This window comes from Typopeltis vanoorti, chromosome 17, assembly GCF_054136105.1.
Source record: "Typopeltis vanoorti isolate ZY-2024b chromosome 17, IOZ_Tvanoo_1.0, whole genome shotgun sequence".
NCBI lineage: Eukaryota > Metazoa > Arthropoda > Arachnida > Uropygi > Thelyphonidae > Typopeltis > Typopeltis vanoorti.
In genome coordinates, this window is record NC_143565.1 from 8,899,345 (window position 1) to 8,922,318 (window position 22,974).

Sequence of the window (22,974 nt, forward strand, 5' to 3'; positions counted from 1 at the left end):
CCACAAAAGTAGCACCTGTGCCTTTGTAAGCTCTGACATTGCCTGCCAGAGAATGACAAATTTAGCATCCCCTGCTTTTGACCTCCTATGGCTGAAAGTTTTCTGGCTTCACTTAGTAACATTCATTTATGTATTTACAAGTCTCCAAACTCTGAAAACCGCAAAGACCTTCTTCTCCATGAAACTTGACCATCTACAATTCAGCTATCCAAACTGCAAAGTCATCATCTCAGGTGACTTTGAATGCCCACAACTTCAACTGACTCCTCGTCTCCAACACTACCGATCTAGCTGGATGTGATGCAGTAGTTTTCAATGTAAGCAATGATCTTATGCAAATCATGCAGCTACCTATCAGAATTCCAAATAATTCCCTCCACTTTCCCAATACCCTTGATCTTTTTTAACTAGTTCTCCTTCCAGATACACTGAAGAAGTTATCTCTTCTCTCAGCAGCTTGGATTACAATTTTGTGCAAGTCTCCAGTTTCAAAGAAAACTCCTATTCTGACCACACCAAACCTTGTGTCCTCTGGCACCCCAAAGATCTCCGGAACTACTACTCTTCTTTCTCATAGCATGACTATTGCTTCTACTCTTCTGACCCAGCCACCCACATTGAGTGAGGCACAGAAATCATCCACAGTGACATGAAGGCATTCATCCCTCATTCCATCCCAAATTCCATTCCACTTTCCAAGCCCTAGTTCAGCAGAAGATGTATGAAAGCAGTAGAAGAAAAAACTCAACTCAGCTTACTGCAGGTGGCTTGCATTATGCCCAGCTTATGCAGAAGCATGCAATAAATGTAAATTAACTATCAGAAAATCCAAATCCAACTTTATAAAGGCCAATAGCAGAAAACTCATCTCTTGTCCAAATGGTAGTCATGCCTTTTGGTCCCTCGTAAACGCAATCAGACGTAACTTCTGCTTGGGTACTAATATAGTACCCAAAGAAAAAGCTGACTCTTAGCATCACTCTCTTTTCCTCTAACTCCTGCACAGATGATGAAGGCAAATCCTTGTTCTTCTAAAGATATCATTTTCATCTCTTATCTCACACCTGTATGTACATGCCAGCCTGGTTGGCTGAGATAGAGTATCCATTCTCCAAAAAGAGGTGTGACAAGCTGTAGCTTTGAATCCTGTCATGGGTGGAAGAGAAATTTCACCATCTGGTGTATGACCACCACAACCCCACTTATTGGGGATTATTTTATTTTTCTAACTTTACACTGAAACAGTGCTATATACTATGGTCTACAGGTAGAACCAGAAGAGGCCTAGGCCACAACAATATCCTGTGCTATCCAACTCCAGACCTTGGGATTCGAGAAGTTATTCTCTGGTAAGTCTTCCATGCCTCCAATGTGCCTGCAAGGCACACAAAGAGAGTAACTTGAAATCAGCTTGAGAGAGTCCAAAGTTAGTAAGTCCATATAACTCTGCTGACACCATACATCTTTAAAAGATACAGTTGCAGAAGTAAATTTGGTATGATGTAGTGCTTGTCCTGAAGTAGCCATACCAAGTTGGCTTTCAGCATAGTAGGCAGCTTTCTCATGATGAAGGATAGTGAGTGGTCGCTCAGCATCCTCAACTTGTATTTCAATAATGACTAATTCATCTCTTCTTTTTCCTACAAGGTCAGGCTTCCTTAATCCAATGTTAGTCCTATGGGTTTCTACTGCTGTTATCCAACCTTTGTTTTCAACCCATTTTCTATAATCCTCACTGTTGCATTGTGTCTTCTGACACATACATTGAACAACATGAGTTCAAAGTTTCTATACTCTACAGTTCTTGTCATTACATCTTCCTCGAGTTATATAAGCTTGAGTCAGCAGAGCGTTGATTCTTGTCCTAATTAAATCCATATATTCTAAACCAAGCAGGTTCCATTTTTGATCCGTTGATGCTGAGAGGAACATGCTTAGTTTCTTGTGATGCAGTTCCATCAACTGAGTGGTGTAACATTAAAGCCCATCTCCTTTGTTCGGGCAAGGCAGTCACAATCAGTGTCCTTCCATCCAGAGTTACTTTGATAATCATCCTTAATACAATCTAACTGGTAATTAGCTTAAGGAATTAACAACGCATATAACGGATATTAATTAAAGCAAACTTTAATGAATACATTAAATATTTCTGTAACGTCACGTTGCCATCTTCAGGAACATACAAATATGATATGTGCACGCAGGTACTAACAAAAGCAAATGAGGAAGAAGGCAATAAACTAATATTATTCCTAAAATCCTAATGGTGCATCCTTGGTCTAATTGGGTTGTCTTGGCCGTTGGGCTGAAGTTCTCATAATGTAGGCTTCCCAAATTTGGAGTAGTTTCATGCATCCAAATTTGTTGAGGTTTGGAACGTTTTTTAGAGCTGCTGATGATTCCATGAATAATCTTTCATACTTGAACTTGCTGCGGTGTATTATTTTAGTTTTCTTCCAACGATTCTATGGCGGGTATCTAAGGCATGGTCTGCTAGCCCATAGTTCTTAATACAGTCTACTTCGTATAACTGTTCCTATGCTGAAGTGGCTTATTAATTATAAGCTAAAATATTTGTAAATAAAGTGTTATTTAATGTTTCTTGTGTTTGCATGTTAAAAATCTTTATTTTTAAAATAATAATCTGAGCTACCCATGGTGCTAATGCACTATACGAGGGGTTTACAATCTTTTGTGGACGGGAGTCACATCAAAAGAAAGAAAATAAAGAGAGAGATCTTTCACGTACAAAGTAGCTTAGTTTGAGGGAAAGTAGGAAAGACAAATTTGTCTTTCCTACTTTCCCTCAAGTATGTCCAAATCATCATTTGCAAATGATGCTTTGGACATACTGCAAACAATTAACTGGAAAATACAACTATACTATAAATTCAAAGACTGTTTTGAGTCAGCCTCAACATTAAGGTATTTACCAATCTTAAGTCTGACTGCATCAGGTAAACCCTTAATTCAAGGCATCATGCTCAGTGACCTAGGCTTTCTATAATTAAATCAAGCTCCAGAAATGTTGAAAGTTTATTTTTCACTTGGTTAGAATATAATAAATTTAGTTTAATCCTTTATCCAAGTGTGAGCAAACAAACTTTGCACCTGAAAGTATCTTCAGGACTGGGGTAAGGTGGTACACCACCTTGCAAGGAGTCGCCCTGGTGGTGTGCCACCTTACCCCAGTCCTGAAGATACTTTCAGGTGCAAACTTTGTTTGCTCACACGTGGATAAAGGATTAAACTAAATTTATTATATTCTAACCAAGTGAAAAATAAACTTTCAACATCTTCCTCTAAATCCAGAGTAATTTATTAAAAAGGTGGCACACCAATTGGCAACTCCTATAGGTAGAGATGACCTGCTAATGCTTCTGACTGGTATCTCCGGATTATGGATTGGTAGTGGGCTGGAATTATTATCATGACTGCTGAGAGAAGGTAATGGCGGTTGCCAAGTGTTTATATATGTGATCAGTGATTTAAATAGTTATTATGAATAATTCGGAGTGTTGATAGTGCGATAGTTTTGAATGATAAATGATACATATAGAGGTAAGTGTTCGTCATTTTCTGAGTTTTTTTAAGGTGAAATATTTGCTACCGATGCTGGTAGATCGAGTTGATCTACGGGATATATATATATATATATATATAGAGTAACATTTTATTGCTGGTAGACACCTAAGAGTGTCTACGGGATTTGCTAGTGGACCCTCAAAAGTCCACAGGATTGTCTTTGCCTGCTCGGGGCACCTGAGGGATCTCTACCCTTTCTCCATCTGTGTCTCAACACATTTTAAATTCTTGAAATGGCAAAACTTCTGAATGAGACCAAATTCGAAGAAGTTTACAGGGAATTCCTCAGACTGGGAAAGCTACTGAGTGATAATTGGCCGGGAAAAGTTAAACTGTATGACACGTTTCCCCCCGAATGTGTCTCAGACGCTGTCGCTGAAGATCATTTAGAGTCGATGCCTTCTACTCCTTCAGACTTTGTAGAAGTGCGTGCTCGCAAAAAGCGAAGAACAACAGAAGAACCGCACAATAACAATACTGTAATGGAACAGGATTCTCAGGGTTCGGACGCCGCTACTTCTCCCAAAGAAAAGGTGCCTCCGGTCATCCTTAGAGAAAAACAAAAGTGGGCAGCTTTACGATCCACAATGTCCAATCTGCATATTGGCTTCATTAAGGCCAAAAACATGGATGAAGGCATAAAGATTCAGCCAGCAACAGTGACAGACTATAGAAGGTTGACCAAGGAACTGGACGACAGAGGCATCCAGTATCATACCTTTGCGCTCAGTTCGGAAAAAAATTTAAAAGTAGTCCTTCGTGGTGTCTGTGAAGACATTGACACAGCAGAAATCACTGCTGACCTAAATTCTCAGGATCTGCCACCAGTCAAGGTCAGCAGGATGTACAAAACAGACAAAACTCCCATGCCATTAGTCCTTGTTGAGATTCACAAAATATATAAGGATATCTACAACTTAAAAACAGTCTGTGGTCTCATCGTCACACCGGAACCACTCTGTAAAAGATCATCTTCTGGGCAGTGCCACAGGTGCCAAAAGTTTGGCCATGCCCAGAATTTATGCAGAGCAGAATATAGATGTTTAAAATGTGGAGACAGCCACCCAACCAATACCTGCACTAAACCAAGGACCACCTCGACCAAATGTGCCAACTGCAGTGGCCCTCATCCGGCAAACTACAAAGGATGTACTCAACACCCAAAGAACAGACGGATGGAGGCAATCAGTCAGCCCTCCTCCTACAGTACAAGAACACCAGCAGCCCAGGCATCAAAACCGGACTCTCAGCGGCCACAGTCGGAGACCTCCAACCAAAAGCAAACAAGAAGTTATGCCGATGTGACCCGTACAATTAGGCCAATTCCAGAACAAAATCAACCAAGAGCACCTAAAAACCTAACAGCTATTATCACGGCCTCTCTAGCAAACATGCTACAAAATTTTAGCCTATCAAACCCTACTGAAACCTCCACTAAAAGATTTCTTCGTGAAACACAGGTCATCCTCACAGCTCTCATAAATGAATAGTAACAAACTCATTCCAGCATCTCTTCAGATAGTTGCTTGGAACGCAAATGGTCTCAAAAACAAAATCCTGGAACTCCGTGCCTTCACATCTAGGTATCAGCCAGATGTTATTCTAATCAGTGAATCTCATCTAAGACCCTCAGACAATCCTACAATAAGGGGCTATCACCTATACAGAAATGACAGACTACTCTACAGAGGCGGTGGCACTGCCATCTTCATTAAAAACTACATTAAGCACCACTCTGTGAGCATTCCTTCAACCACTAACCTTGAGATCACAGGAGTTGAAGTAGTCACCAGCTCCACTGGCAATCTGAAAATCTACTCAGCTTACAACCCTCCCCAAAAATCTCTACTTCACTCTGATCTAAATGCCATCTTAGGCATCAGAGGGCCCACCATTATTGCCGGGGATCTGAATTCCAAGCATCCTGCGTGGAATTGTTCAACCACAAACAAGAATGGTTGCATCCTTTTTCAATTACTTAGGATCAAGCAACGCTGTTGTGGCAGGTCCCACCGAACCAACTCATCTCAGTACGTTCGGCACTGCTGACATCCTGGATATAGCTATCCTGCAGGATATTAAACTTCAGTACAGTATCATATCTATGGATGAACTATCATCCGATCACAATCCAATTCTACTACAGCTGGGAAATCAAGAATTCCTGTGTCCTCCTTCTCACTCTTACATTGTATGGGAAAGACTGTCAGCAGCACTCAAGGGTTATATTGGACCTGTTCCTCACATACGCACAAAAGAAGAAGTAGAAACTGCAGTTACAAATCTCGCACAACAAATTAATTCTGCTATAAAGGTAGCTTCCTCCTACAAATCTGCCCGCAAGCCAGATCGTTTGCCTGAAGACATCATGAACTTAATCAGAGATTAAGTTCGACACAGCACGAAAAAGATTCCATAACACGTGTGCACCACAAGATAAAACAAATCTAAACAGACTAAATGGGGCAGTAAGAGATGCACTGAAAGCTCATAGAGACTATGTATGGATGAAAAGTTATCCTCCATTTCACCTAGTGATCACTCCATCTGGGGACTACTGAAAAATACCAAATACAAAGGCAGATCCCTTCCCCCAATATTAACTGATCAGGGCCTTGCTCACACAGATGTGGACAAAGCAGAGGTTATAGCGCACAGCTTGGAAGAGCAATGCAGGCCTTCGTATGGAAACCTTGACTTTGACCACATACTTAAGATTCACAGCAAGGTCAGACACTCACTCAAATTTCCTATCACCAGCACTGACCATATTGCATCAACATCACCTGCTGAGATATATGACATTATTAAAAATTTAAAGAACAAAAAAGCTCCTGGACCAGACGGCATTACTAATCGTGTGATTAAACTTCTGCCCCGGAGGGCAGTAGTGTACCTGACCAGTATAATAAATGCAACTCATACATAAGCCAGGCAAAGACTCACACCTACCCCAAAATTATCGTCCAATCAGTCTCATCTCAAATCTGGGTAAGGTTGCAGAGAAGGTCATCCTCTCACGACTTCAAACCTCAATAAATGACCTAAACATCCTTCCAAAAGAACAGTTTGGTTTTAGGCAACACCATAGTACTACCCAGCAAATCCACAGAATTGTTGAATACATCACAACCAGCTACAACTGGCGCCAGTGCACAGGTGCTGTTTTCCTAGACTTATCCAAAGCATTTGACAAAATCTGGCATTTTGGACTCCTGCACAAGCTTATCTCAGCCGGCATCTCACCTAAAGTGGTTCATTTAATCCACTCATATCTTCAAAATAGATCAATGCAAGTAAAAATTAACGGTTCTACATCCTCCCAGCGCCACATCTTTGCTGGAGTGCCGCAGGGATCTCTACTGGCTCCATTACTGTTCTCTATATACATGTCAGACATCCTGCACAATCCGATGACTTCCATTTTGGCCCTATATGCGGACGATACGGCAATACTAACCAGATCTTTCAGACCCCTTTTCATTACCAGAAAGCTTCAAGAAAACATTCTAAAGCTGGAGGGTTGGTTCTCTAAGTGGAGATTGGAAGTCAACCCCCAGAAAAGCTCAGCCATTCTTTTCTCAAAAAGGCCATTGTCTCCTGTAGGAGATTTGTTACTATTCAATACTAAAATTCCCTGGCAGTCAGAAACAAATTACCTGGGTGTAATTCTCGACAAAAAGCTATCTTTCAATCAACACACTAAGTCTGCATGCACAAAGGCATCTAAAGCCATAGCACAGATCTATCCGCTAATTAATAGAAATAGCAAGCTCAGCAACAGAATCAAATTGCAACTATACCAGATAACAATTTGTCCTATAATCACCTATGCCTCTCCGGCCTGGAGCCACACCTCTAATGCCAACATCATTAAAATACAGCGAGTGCAGAACAAGTGCCTGAGAATGATTTTAAACGCCCCGTGGTATGTTAGAAACATTCAACTCCACAGAGACACAAATATTCCCTATATTTTCTCTTTTCTACGATCCTTAGCCACCAAGGTTTTCCTAAAGATGTCCACACATCCCAACGATTTGGTTCAACAAGCTACAGCATACGATCCAACGGACATATTCAAATATAGAAGACCAAAAGCTATATTGGCCTCCTTTAGTGATGCATAATCTCCATGCCCAATCAGGGCGAGCATTCTGCTCATAAATTTTACCTTCACTGTAACCACAACAGATAGCGGGGAATATGAAAAGCATCTTGCTTCACCCCTAAAGACATAAATGTCAATTGTCAATTGGTATCTCCACTAGGGCCTGGCTCCCACTGAAGAGACCTCAATAAAGGTCGAAACTAGTCTGGGTAGTGGCCCTTCCCTTAATGCATAACATTAGACATATCCGCAAGGAGATGTGTTTTGCATTATGGGAGATACTGAGATAGAAGTGTTGGTAGCTTGCTCCACTTTGCAAGGAGTCGCCCTGGTGGTGTACCACCTTACCCCAGTCCTGAAGATACTTTCAGGTGCAAACTTTGTTTGCTCACACTTGGATAAAGGATTAAACTAAATTTATTATAAGCTCCAGAAAATGTTCACTGGAGTTCTAAGTCTTACATAATTTGTTACAGTTTTTAAATTCTATTAATATTATTTCCAGACCTCCACTCTCAACCTCCATGGAGTTGATACACTATTCATTTTTTCAGCTAGATTATCTTGGATAGTATATTCTGTCACTTTATTCCTAATACTTCTTGCATTAATTTATAAATATGAAGCTGCTCTCTAATCTTCTCTTTCTTTCTCACAATTCCTCATCCTTTTATTCCAAGACATTTGACTTTGCTTCTTCTATTGAGACTATACTTGAAACCCTCTTTCTCATACCACCATTACGAATCTTATACCTATCCTGGTAGCATAAACTCGCAGTCCGCAATCTAATTTTCACTTCCATGTTTAGACACATGCTTTTCTCCTCTGAATAGCAATCCACCCAGGTTCACACTGCCTCTCTCTCTCACTCAGAGTTACAGACCATCTCCAACCAACAATTTTCTCTTATCCTCAATTTATTCGATTCACCTACGTGACATGTCTATGTCTTTCTTCCCACATTCCATATTATGTAGTTGTGGTTGTGCATTTGTCCATACAGTTATTAACTGTAGCTCTGTTTTTCTTGCAATATAATATCAAAAATTAGCAATGTTTGGTAGTACATAAATAATTCTTCATGTGCTTGTTTTATGATGGATATACAGTGCCTAGCATCTGTTTCAAATCCAAGCTAGCTTTTTAATTATGAATCTTACAGTGCATAGTAATAGCACTGACTTTGAATTAGATAACTGGTTGACTGCTCATTTCCTCTACCTGCATGTAATCAAATTTGAATGTGCTATGGGTTAAGGCTTGCAACATTTCATATTTGATCTCTACAGCAGGATTTCAGGAGTAAAAAAAAAAATATATGTAAAAAAAAAAAAAGTCCTACCTAACATGGCTTAGGTCAGGTCACCTGATATGCGTTTGCAGCGTGCTGAGGCACGAAAAGTTGCTGCTGAGGCAGTAAAGACAGTAAAGCAGAAGGCTTGGGAATCCTTTGGAGAAAGATTAGACTCATCATATGCAAATGCAAACAAAGTATTCTGGCAGACCATCCGCCGCCTTCGAGGGAGAAAATCGTGCGCAGCAAGGGCAATTAAACCCTCTGATGGTGCACTTTTAACAACCGAGAAGGATATCCTTCACAGATGGAGGGAATACTTTAAGAGCCTTCTTTACCCGGGTGGCCCAGCAGTTGTGGACATCCAAGAGGTCAGATCGGGGCAGTGACTAGTCTCACAGTAGAAGAGGTCTATTTAGTAATAAAATCGCTAAAATCGGGCAAGACTTCTGGCGATGATGAAATTCGACACGAAATGCTAAAAGCCTTAAATCGAGATGGTGTTCTCTGGCTGACTCAAGTGTGTCAGGCTGCTTGGATATCTGGGCGAGCACTAAAGCACTGGCAGACAGGCATAATAATACCAGTCTTTAAGAAGGGAGACCAGAAGGATTGCAGTAACTATCGTGGCATCTCTCTGCTCAGCCTGCCTGGGAAAGTGTATGCTAGGTGCTTGGAAAGATGGTGCAGGAGCATAGTTGAGTCAAAGTTCCAGGAAGAACAATGTGGCTTTCGTCCTGGTAGAAGCACAACTGACCAAATCTTCACTTTAAGTCAAGTCTTTGAGAAATCTTGGGAATATGCCAAGAACGTCTACACATGTTTTGTGGACTTGGGGAAGGCATATGACTGGGTTCCTTAGGATAAGCTTTGGCAAGTAGTACAGGAGTATGGAGTGGATGGTCAAGTATTAGCTGCCATCAAGTTCCTGTATGAATGCCCAGAGTTTTGTGTCAGGATAAACAGCACAAAATCTGAACCTTTCACAGTCTGTTGTCCTCTGCCAAGGGTGTGTGTGTTCTGTCACCCCTCCTTTTCATAATATTTATGGACTAGATTGATAGGCACAGCCGAGGCAGTGGGTGTGTCAGAATTGGAAGATGTAGCATTGGACGTCTGCTTTTTGCAGATGATCTAGTTCTGCTTAGCTCTTCCACAGATGATCTCCAGCAGACCCTGGATAGGTTTGTAGCTGTTTGTGCAGATGCTGGAATGAAGATCGGTGTGGCCAAAACTGAAACATTTATGGTCTCAAGACAACCATCCCAGTGCACTCTACATGTAAGTAGAGTCCCAATGAGGCAGGTAGAGAAGTTATATTCACTAATGATGAAAAATGGGACGTAGAGCTAGATACTCGAATTGGCTTAGCAAGCTTAATATTGCGGGAGCTTTGTAGTATTGAAGCGGGAGTTAAGCCAGAAGGTAAAGCTGGCTATCTTCAATACAGTCTATGTCCCCATCCTCACCTATGGTCATGAGAGTTGGGTAATAACTGAAAGAATGCGGACACGAATCCAAGCGACTGAAATGAGGGTCCTTCGAGAGGTTGCGGGACTCACAAGACTCGACTGAGTCAGAAGCTCTGCAATTCGAGAAACCCTCAATACTCAACCGCTGCTTCTCTATGTTGAGAGATCACAGTTATGTTGGTACGGGCACCTGGTCAGAATACCACAAGAGAGGCTCCCTCAGCAGACATTCTTTGCCAAGCCAGAGGATGGGAGGCCACGTGGAAGGCCAAGGACTCACTGGATAGATTATATCCAAAACCTTGTGTGGACACGTTTGTGTCCACACAAGGTTTTGGGGAAGAGCTGCAAGTTCCTCTTGCAGCTGTTGCCCCCACAACCCAATTAGGAATGGTGGGCCTTCAAGATGTATGTATGTATGTATGTATATTCAGGCAATAGCAATCAAGGAAAAGAAGGAGTAGCCATAGTATTCAACACAAAATATGAGGCTAATCTTCATGAATGGCAGGCAGTTTCAAGTAGAGTGATGTGGGCAAATATCAGAATGGGGAATTGGACAATGAGACTTATTTGTGCCTATGGTCCCACAGAATGTTCTACTAAGGTAGAAGTGGAGGAATTTTTTGATGCTTTAGAAAAAGCAACTGACACAATGAAAAAGGAAAAGTTGGTCCTTGTTGGGGATCTAAATAGCAGAGTAGGAAATGATTGTCACACATACAAAAATATTTTTGGAAAATTTGGAGAAAAGAGCAAAGCTAATAATAATGGCAAATACCTGTTGGATTTCTGCTCAGGACATGGACTGGTTATTACTAACACCATGTTCCAACATAAAAATGCACACAAATTCACATGGAGAGAAGAGGCAAGGAATAAGAAAAGTCTCATTGACTATGTTATTGTTGATAGTGATGTTTTCTCTCTGGTGCAGGACACCAAAGTGTACAGAGGATTTGAAATTGGAAGCGATCACTATTTAGTCTTGAGCAGAATAAAATTGAATTTCATATTGAAAAGAATATCATGTAAAAAAGTTTTAAAGCAAATAAAAGTTGAGCAGCTCTTAGATGTGTACTGTAGACTAAAATACACAAAGATTATTGAAGAAAAAATGAAAGAGTTTGAGAACAGAAAACAAGCCTTCAAGAAAGCCCTGATTGATTCAGCTAGACAGGCATGTGGTGAAGTTGTCTGCAAGGATAGAAAAATCCGAACTCCATGGTGCACACATGAAGTTAAAGAGACAGTGAAGGAAAAGAAGAAAGCATATCAAAAGTTCCTGGCAAATAAGTCAGTTTTTGCTCTTAGAGAATACAGAGACAAATGTAAGAAAGCGAAACACTTGTAAAACTAGCTAAACAAAAGTCATGGGAGGACTTTGGCAAGAACATAGAAAATAAATGTCAAGAAGGTGGTAAGATATTCTGGGGGTTGTTGATGAAGCTTAGAAATGGAGGAAAGAGTGCTGTAAAAGGAGTTAGAGATGATAAAGGTGACATGAAAACGGTAGAAAAAGATATCCTTGAAGCATGGAGTAATTACTTCGAATAATTGCTAAATGAAACAAGCAGTGAAAGCACAGTATTACAACAGGCATACAGTGAGGAATACATATCCATACTTGAAAGCTATTAAAGGCTTGAAATGGGGAAAGGCAGCAGGAGTAGATGATATTCGACCAGAAATGCTGAAGTATGGTGGTATAAAAGTCTTACAGTGGCTGCACTGCATAGTTCAGAAAGCCTGGACGGAGGGACAAATTCCTGATGATTGGAGTAGTGTTCTAATAGTACCCATATATAAAAAAGGGAAATAAAACTGAATGTGAGAATTACAGAGGTATTTCCCTACTGAGTGTTCCTGATAAGATCTATGCAAGTATACTTGAGAAATGGTTGAGAATAATTGTGGAAGAAAAGCTTGGTGAAGAACAAGCTGGATTCAGGATACAGGCTGTCAGAATCAGATCTTCACTCTACAACAAATAGTTGGAAAAGCATGGAAATATAACAAAGATCTGTATTTAAGTTTTGTAGATCTGGAAAAGGCATATGACAGGGTGCCAAGAGAAAAGCTATTCAATATGCTACAGTTATATGGTGTCAATGGGGCATTATATCAAGCAATACTTAGTCTTTATTTGAGTTGTAAGTCAGCAGTTAGAATTGAAGGAAATACAGGACGATGGTTTAATGTTAAATCTGGTGTGAGACAAGGATGTACATTATCCTTTCTGTTATTATCTATATGGATCACATTATGAAGGAAAGTGGTATTAAACATGATATCAGAATTAGAGATATTAATGTCAGCTCTTTGCTTTATGCGGGCCATGTTATACTTCTAAATAAATCCGCTACAAGTTTGCAAAATGAAGATGGTAAATTAAATATGGAAATAGACAACAGAATCAACAAAGCTGGTATGATAGGCAGTCAATTGAATAAATTCATATGGAATAAGAGAGAAATTAGTCGGAACAGTAAATTAGCTGTATACAAGACAGTGTTCAAACCAGTTTTAACTTATGCATCTGAGAGCTGGATCAGAAGTAAAACACTTGACCAAAGACTAGAGACCACAGATATGAGAGTCCTGAGAAAGATTAGAGGCATGAACAGATGGCATCAATGGCAATATCATATTAAAAACGAGGATATTAGGAAAGAACTTGACATTGTCAGCATCCAGGAATGCGTTAGCAGAGCTAATCTCATGTGGTATGGTCACTTAAACAGAATAGGTGAGGAAAGATTAGCAAAACAAGTGTTCTCTGCCAGGTTGGCAGTGAAACAACCCAGAGGAAGACCAAGATATAGGTGGATGGATATGGTACAAAGTGCCTTGGACGATAGAAATATAAGATCTGATAATGTTTGAGTCTTGACAAGTAACAGACTGATTTGGAGGAAAATTGTAGATAGGAAGTTAGTAGTGATGTAAATTTTTCATGTAGTACTATCATATCCTATACACCCCTTGAGGATACATGTCAGGAATCTGATGATGATGAGGTTTCATTACTAAAATAAAAACACCGAAGAAAGTGCTTATACCAAACACAACAAGCCTTTGTATTCAGCATAGGAAGAGGGGAGGCTTTTTCTGATTCATTGCATTTGTTATGACACATGTAACAGGAATTTTTCTGCTTTGGCTTGTTGATTATCTGAAAAATATGCTGAATCAGCCATCAAAGCAAAATTGATTATTCGGTGCATCCCTGCTTCTCAAGACTGTATGAGATGAAATTATTTTACAGATCATAACATTTGATTGCTTAAAATGTTATATTCATCTGCATGAAAAGTAAAAATTTCAACCCGTTTGTTACTATTACAGATTTATCTGACTGATTGCATAACACTTATTTACATATAATACTTTTTTTTCTAAAAATGTTTTTCTGTTTTTAAGAAATTCAGAAAGTTGTTTCCCGTATGTATGTATACTGGTCCAAAATCTAAGGATGAACACTATTTCTCAAGATTACGACCACAAATTCAGATGAATATGCTTGTGCCAATTTGTATAGCTGATGATTTCAAGTAGAAAGCTGCTACATGTTCAAATTTTTGAATCACGTACAAATGGGTCATATGGTAGCACTGAACAGGATAAAAGGCAAAACGCTGCATCGAGCAGTTTGTGTTTGAAGGAAGCTTTTTTCTCGAAGAAATAAAGTTGCAAACTTGGATGTCTTGTAATGTCTCAAAGACATCATCTAGATCAGGGATTCTCAACCTATGGTATGCATACCACTGCCGAATGGTACGAAAACAGATTTGCTTGTTGGTACATCTAATATCTTGAATTAAATATAGTAGTATGCCACTGGAAAAGGTTGAGAACTTCTGATCTAGATGATTTCATGCATAGAAGAATTATTGGAAAACTTGAAGGCCACTAAATTACTGATATTGCCAGAGAGTTTGGAATTTTAAATAGCATTGTATCCAGGCTCTGGAAAGTGTTTCAAACCAATGAAATGTATTCCAGACATTTGCTAAGAAGTTGCCCTCACTATCATGGAGCATGAAGACAGATTTTTGGTTATAACAGCAAAATGTTATTGACGAACTACGGCAGGTCAGCTTGCAAATCAGTGCCATTCGAGCACAGGTATGTGGATATCTCGACAAACTATGGCAGGACACCTGCGACAATGGGCATGTATGCCCAAAGGCATGCGGTCTGTGTCCCTTTATCCACAGCTCATCATAGAGTGCATTTTCAGTGGTGTTGTATCCATAAAAATTGGACAAGATCAATGGGCTGATGTACTCTTTATAGATGAGAGCTGTTTTAGTCTTTCCTCTGATTCTGCATGACACTTGATCTGGCATGAAAGTGGCACTGTTTACAATATTGAGAATGTTCTTTGAAGGGATAGATACGGTGGTGCTGGGGTCATAGTTTTGGAAGGTATTATGCTTAATGGACACACCAAGCTACCAGTGCTGGAAAAAGGGACTGTGAACAATATTGCAATGAAGTTCTTCAGCAGTGGTATGTTCGATTTTCCTGTGGTGCTGTAGGCTTAGAATTAATTTTTATGGAACGACAATGCCACACCACATTGTACATGAGCAGTGGAGATACTTATTGAGACTGAAGATATTAATTGAATCGAGTGGCAAGCATGTTCCCCAGATCTCAATCCCATAGAACACATTTGGGGATGCAATAGGGAGACACATTGCTTCTCGAAATTTCTCTCCAGAAAAGAAACAAGCCTTATCCTTGCTCTGAAGGAGAGTAGACCAGTTTACCTCAAGAATTCAGAATCATTTGGTTCTAAGCATAGTATGACATTGTGAGAGCTGCATCGCAGTTTGATGGTTGACATATTCCATACTGAAATGTCTCTCTGCATAGTTTTCTGTAAGCACTGTACATTAATTCTTTAACTACAACTACATCCTTAGGAAATTTGTAACTTTACCAAAAACATATTGCAATTTAATTTGTATGAAATTTATAACACATTTTTTGTGTAATATAATTTATTAGTATGCTGCCAATAAATTTATGGCCACATTTAGCTGTGGGAATGAAAAGTTTTTCATATACAGGTTTTGACACCAATGTATTTATGTTCCACATTATGTAAGTGCACATTGTAACAAGATTTTGGTGAAATTTATCATGCCTTGTGTTAATAAGCTTTGTATGGCTCACAATTAGCTACACATTTTTAAATAAAAAACACTAATCACATCATCATCATCATCATCATCAAATTCCTGCCATGTACCCTCAAGAGGTGTACAGGATATGACAGTACTACATGAAAAAATTACATCATTACTAACTTCCTATCTACAATTTTCCTCCAAATCAGTCTGTTACTTGTCAAGACTCCAACATTATCAGATCTTATATTTCTATCGTCTAAGGCACTTTGTACCGTATCAATCCACCTATATCTTGGTCTTCCTCTGGGTCGTTTTCCTGCCAACCTGGCAGAGAACACTTGTTTTGCTAATCTTTCCTCTCCCATTCTATTTAAGTGACCATACCATCTGAGATTAGCTCTGCTAACGCATTCCTGGATGCTGACAATGTCAAGTTCTTTCCTAATATCCTCATTTTTAATATGATATTGCCATTGATGCCATCTGTTCACGCCTCTAATCTTTCTCAGGACTCTCATATCTGCGGTCTCTAGTCTTTGGTCAAGTGTTTTACTTCTGACCCACCTCTCAGATCCATAAGTTAAAATTGGTTTGAACACAGTCTTGTATACAGCTAATTTAGTGTTCCGACTAATTTCTTTCTTATTCCATATGAATTTATTCAATTGACTTCCCACGATACCAGCTTTGCTGATTCTGTTGTCTATTTCTATATTTAGTTTACCATCTTCAGTAAAAATTGTGCCTAAGTAGCTGAAATGTTTTACTTGTTCCACAGGTTCTCCATTCACAACACAGTTGACATTTTCAATGATTCTGCCTATTTTCATTGTCTTTGTCTTTTTATTGCTGACCTTCATACCATATCTATTACAACAGCTATTCAATTTAGTCAGAGAATCTTGCAGACTTGTAGCGGATTTATTTAGAAGTATAACATCATCCGCATAAAGCAAAGAGCTGACATTAACATCTCCAATTTTGATATCAGGTTTAATACCACATTCCTTCATAATGTGATCCATATAGATAATGAATAACAGAGGGGATAATGTACATCCTTGTCTCACACCAGATTTAACATTAAACCATCTTCCTGTACTTCCTTCAATTCTAACTGCTGACTCACAACTCAAATAAAGACTAAGTATTGCTTGATATAATGCCCCATTGACACCATATAACTGCAGCGTATTGAATAGCTTCTCTCTTGGCACCTTGTCATATGCCTTTTCCAAATCGACAAAACTTAAATACAGATCTTTGTTATATTCCCATGCTTTCTCGACTATTTGTCGTAAAGTGAAGATCTGATCCTGACAGCCTCTATTTGGCCTGAATCCAGCTTGTTCTTCACCAAGCTTTTCTTCCACAATTCTTCTCAACCGTTTCTCAAGTATACTTGCATAGATCTTGCCAGGAACACTCAGTAGGGAAATACCTCTGTAATTCTCACATTCAGTTTTATTTCCCTTTTTATATATGGGTACTATGAGAGCTCTACTCCAATCATCGGGAATTCGTCCCTCTGTCCAGGCTTTCTGAACTATGCAATGCAGCCACTGTAAGACTCTTATACCACCATACTTCAGCATTTCTGGTCGAATATCATCTACTCCTGCTGCCTTTCCACATTTCAAGCCTTTGATGGCTTTTTCTACTTCAAGTATGGATATGTATTCCTGACTGCATGCCTGGTCAGTGTTTTTTATCACTGTGCTGTCATCACTGCTTGTTTCATTTAGCAGTTTTTCAAAGTAATTACTCCATACTTCAAGGATATCTTTTTCTCCTGTTTTCATTTCACCTTTATCATCTCTAATTCCTTTTACAGCACTCTTTCCTCCATTCCTAAGCTTCTTCAACAACCTCCAGAATATTTTGCCACCTTCTTGATATTTATTTTCTATATTCTTGCCAAAGTCCTCCCATGACTTTTGTTTAGCTAGTTTTACACACTGTTTAGCTTTCTTACATTTGTCTCTGTATTCTGTAAGAGTAAAAGCTGACTTATTTGCCAGGAACTTTTGATATGCTTTCTTCTTTTCCTTCACTGCCTCTTTAACTTCCTGTGTCCACCAGGGAGTTCTGATTTTTTTATCTTTGCACACAACCTCACCACATGCCTCTCTGGCAGAATCAATCAATGTTTCCTTCAGAGTTTGCCACTGAATCTCCAAGGTTTGATTCCTGTTCTCAAACTCTTTCATTTTCTTTTCAATAATATTTCTGTATTTTAGTCTACAGTTTACATCTGAGAGCTGCTCAACTTTTATTCGCTTTAAAACTTTCTTACATGTTATTCTTTTCAATATGAAATTCAATTTTATCCTGCTCAAGACTAAATAGTGATCACTTCCAATTTCAAATCCTCTGTACACTCTGGTGTCCTGCACCAGGGAGAAAACATCACTATCAACAATAACATAGTCAATGAGACTTTTCTTATTCCTAGCCTCTTCTCTCCATGTGAATTTGTGCACATTTTTATGTTGGAACATGGTGTTAGTAATAACCAGTCCATGTCCTGAGCAGAAATCCAACAGATATTTGCCATTATTATTAGCTTTGCTCTTTTCTCCAAATTTTCCCAAAATATTTTTGTATGTCTCACAATCATTTCCTACTCTACTATTTAGATCCCCAACAAGGACCAACTTTTCCTTTTTCATTGTGTCAGTTGCTTTTTCTAAAGCCTCAAAAAATTCCTCCACTTCTACCTTAGTAGAACCTTCTGTGGGACCATAGGCACAAATAAGTCTCATTGTCCAGTTCCCCATTCTCATATTTGCCCACATTACTCTACTTGAGACTGACTGCCATTCAAGAAGATTAGCCTCGTATTTTGTGTTGAATACTATGGCTACTCCTTCTTTTCCTTGATTGTTATTGCCTGAATATAACATTTTGTATTTATTGCTCAGAAAGATCTCACCAGTTTTGGTCTTTTTTGTTTCAGTCACCCCTATTATGTCGATCTGGTACTTATCTAATTCCTCAGCTAGCTCCATTTCTTTGCCATTCAGGCTTCTTACGTTGATAGTACCGATCTTTAACTCTGGTGATGTTGAGTTGGCGTTTATTTTCAGATTTGTTCCAGTAGCTGACTTTTCGCTGTTCGCCCTGGTTCCCTGGCGAAAACAACGGGGGCCTTGTTTAACCGGGCGACGCCCCAGCCGGCATGAAATTTTGTCATGTTGTACCATCATTCTATATTTTGGTTTAACCAATAAGAATACAATTTGGTCGGGGAAATCCCAAATTGCCAGCCCATCCTCGTCCGTTCAGTATCCAAGTAGATACCGAACAGGTTGCACCACGAGAAGGTGAGGATTGGACATTAGGTCAGAAGCCCTGGTCGGTTCTCCGCATTCCTTTAAAGGCTATGTGGAGGTCTCCTCTCAGTTATACAGCTTTGACCCTTAAGCACTAATCACATAGGTTAAAAATATTTGAAACATGTCAGTTTTACTCAGTGATATCACAAAAATGGAAGTACTTAACTAAGGAAATCATTGTAAGTGAACTGTTGCAAAATTAAACAGCAAAGAAGTATGGAATATCACAATCTCAAGTATTATGAATGGCTTTACTTTTTTTTTTATTATTATTTATATATATATATGTTACCGCTAAAGTGCAGAAATCAGTTATTGTGCAGATTAACTACGGTGATCCGTTAATGTGCGGAAAATTGTTTCATATCTCAAATTACCTAGGTAATCTGCACATTACCTACTAGGCACTCGTTAAAGTGAAAATAAGATCTTTGCTGGAACAACAGCAACGTTTCTGTATGTTTAAATTAAGATAATGTTATTTATTTATTTTTTGATATCTAAAGAATCAAGTTAATACAATCAAACAATCAACAAATTAGTTGATAGAATCAATCATCAATCAATTAATATAATACAAGGAATCAAACGGTTTTTTATTATTACAATTAAGAAAAAAAACATATGATAAAATTATGTTTACTTATTAAAAAACCAAACTAAAAGTGGAGGGAGAGGGGGGAAGGAGTAGGGAAAGGAAATGAGAGAAACAAACTTTTGAACTTTAATGATACGGAAGCCGTTAATGTGCACATTACCTAGGTAAAATGTGGAAAACTCTTGATTCCACACGTTAACGGAGCAAATCAGTTAATCTGCAGATTAGCTAGGTAATGTGCATTAACGGTCTTCGCACTTTAGCAGTAACATACATATATATATGTTGGGCCCATACACAGGAGGTTGATTGGTCACCCTATAGTACATTAGTACCTGTGTATGGGTGGTGGATTGGGAAAGGAGTAATTTGTTTACATTTGATTTGAATGACTTTAAATTGTATTTGTTGGGAAACACAGCAGGTGGGAGACTGTTCCACAGTGCAGCAATTGCAGGGATGAAGGAAGAGAAAAAGAAATTTGTTCTGTTTGTTTCTAGGTGTACTGTGAAGGGATGTTGTGCAGCAGCTGCACGTGTACTGAGCAGGGGAATTATTGATGTTATTTCGGATGAGCATTTCCCATGGAAATATTTGTAGAATATACTTACTGCAGAGATCAAAATCTGTGTGAAAATGGGGGGAGAGAGTTGGTAAGGGATGGATCATTGATAAGTCTAATTGTCCTCCTCTGTATTGAGTCGAGCATTTTGAGAGAACTTTTAGTGGCCCCACTTCATATGTGGGAGCAGTATTCAATAGTTGGGCGGATTTGTGACTTGTATAATGTTAGTAGCTGTTCAGAGGTGAAGTAACGTCTTGAGCGGAAGAGAACTCCTAGTTTTTTTTGAGGCTGAGGATGCAATGTTTGAGATATGGTTGTGCCAGGAGAGGTTTGATGTGAGGGTGATTCCGAGGAGCGAGATCTCAGGTTGTCTGGAAATTTGGGTATCGTTGAAAAGGATACTGGGAAAAAGTTGTTCTTTTTTAAGGGAAATAGTACAGAACTGGGTTTTGTTGGCGTTGAAATTTATGAGGCTATCCGAACCCCATTGTAGGATGGCTCGGAGATCGGAGTTGAGGGTGGTGGGGGTTGACGTTCTGTAGGATGAGGTGAGTTGTGTAGGGTAATGCTTATCAAATGCAAGTGAGGAGTGTAATGTGCTATCATCTGCAAAACTGAGTTGGAGGTCAATTGCAGTAGGTCGTTGATGTACAGCAGGAACAGGGTTGGTGAGAGGACAGAACCTTGTGGAACCCCCAGCATTAATTGAGTGGTGTGAGGATAGGGAGCCATTACACACAGTATGCGTCCAGGCAGAAAACTGGCAATCCACCTACTGTTCATTACAGTTCATTACTTATACTACAGTTTACTGTAAAGTATTCGGGGGGGGGGGTTGTGTTTTATTTTCAAGAAATCAAAATATATGAAAACTTTCTTTAAGGTATAAATTTATTAATATATCATTACATAAACAAGTTCCTATGTAGATACATATGGAACATATTCATAGTGCCAGCATGTGTATCTCTGGTACCATGGCAACTCTCCACCTGTGTGATCCTTTAAGGTCTCTCCTAATAATTGCACATAATGGATCATTTTATATTTTACTTTAAAAAATATACAATATTTTATATACTTTTTTAAATACAGTACACATGTAATATAAGTGTTATGGTCTGTAATTTATTAACAAGGATTTAAGATAGGTTTAGTGTGTCATTGTAGAGATAGAATATTAGATAAAATATTAAGAAGCATATTATTACAATAGAATTTATTTTCTCCCACTTCTCAGGTAGTCATGAATGTTGGTCTGTGTATGGCTCTTTTTGACATCTCCAAATTGGAAGAATCTTTTATATTCCCTGGAGAAGGAGGCTCTCACACTAGAGGTATGAATAAGTGCCATTTATGTGAAGAAAAGTTAATGAATTGTTGTAACATAATTCTTTCTGAAACATTTTTAAGTAACATAATAAAACTACTGTAACAAGTTCATTTGCTTGACATAAGGAAAATTATCAAGCTACTCAGTGTTTGTCAAACCACTAATTCTTTCATCTTCCTTTTCTATATTCTAACAGCATTAGCAATAATGAAGTGCTCCCCTTATCATTGAAATCACCATAACAAATTATTTATTTATGCCCCTTCTCTCGTTTATTCTTACAATTTTCTTTTTGGCTTCAGAACTCTTGCTTTTTTTTTGTTCTCAGTTCTAATATTCTGTTGCTGTTTCTGCAGCCTTTCAATTTTGCATTTTGTTCTGTAGGACTACATGCAAGTGATTATTTCTTTATTTCGGTTTCCACGTTCTCCCGAACTTCCACAACTGCATTCACATACCCTATCTTCGGTTACTTTCAATCACCTTATTTATACTCTCTTTCAAATTTCTTTCATCATCGTTTAAACCCAGAACTCCATTCACTCCAATACTTTTGCTTTCATGACTTTCAGTGCTAGCTTCTGCGTCTTCATTCTCTCACTTCCAGCAAGTCTTGTGTTTCTGGCTTGTGAAACATCTATCACGTATTCTCTCTATACTGCCACTCTTGTACTGCAATCCATTTTCTCTTGACAAAGAGTAATACATAGTGTGCACCCTCGTACGTGTGCACACACACACACTATATTTCACAAAATCCCCCCCCAATGCAATGATGTCTTTGCTGCCATTCTCATTTGCATCAGTACCTGAATAATGCAATTTATCTATTGTACACGGCATAAATAAATAAAGCCTGGGTTTGGAATGATGCTGTCAGGGTGATGTAGCAGGCCCTGCGGCATCGCAAGTCAGTGAAGAAGCTCAACGCAGAAATTGCTTGAAGATTGCTACTTGGAATGTAAGAGGTTTGAATAAACCCGGGAAATTGAATATTAGTATATTGGGAATAAGTGAAACTTTTTGGAAGGGTTCATCGAACTTTGAGTCTAAACTTCCAAATGATAAGTCATATAAATTATATTCTTCAGGTGGAGAAATATCAAGGAGGGGTGTAGCATTCATTGTGGAGAAGAAAATTAGTAACAAAATCACTTATGTTCTGCTAGTGAATTCACAAAATTCACTAGCAATTCTAGTGAATTCCAAGCCCAGAGACATGCTTATCATTCAGATATATGCTCCTAAGAACAGATTGAAGAAGTAGATGTTGATAACATGTATGATGAAATAGAGTATAAAGGTAGCTGGAGGCAAGAAAAATCGAGTTGTGTTATGGGCGACTGGAACAAAAGTTGGATCAGAGACATCATCTACACGTGTGGGACCATTTGGATTTGGAATGAGAGAGGACAAAAATTAGTTGACTTCTGCAACAAACACAGTCTCATTATAACTAACACCTGGGAAAGTCCTGATGGAAGATTTAAAAATCATGATCAATAAGCATTACTTCAGTGGAGTATGGAAC

General features: G+C 38.9%; 1 protein-coding gene across 3 annotated transcripts in view; it reads left to right on the forward strand.

Annotated features, from left to right (window-relative positions):
* The window catches only part of Polr3H (RNA polymerase III subunit H), a 245,335-nt gene that overhangs the window by 174,890 nt on the left and 47,471 nt on the right, over positions 1-22,974 (forward strand). For all 3 annotated transcript variants that reach the window (XM_090407537.1, XM_090407535.1, XM_090407536.1), the window contains exon 3: positions 21,351-21,447. In XM_090407537.1, the coding sequence (XP_090263663.1) occupies positions 21,351-21,447 (97 nt within the window). The remainder of the gene's footprint in view (positions 1-21,350; positions 21,448-22,974) is intronic.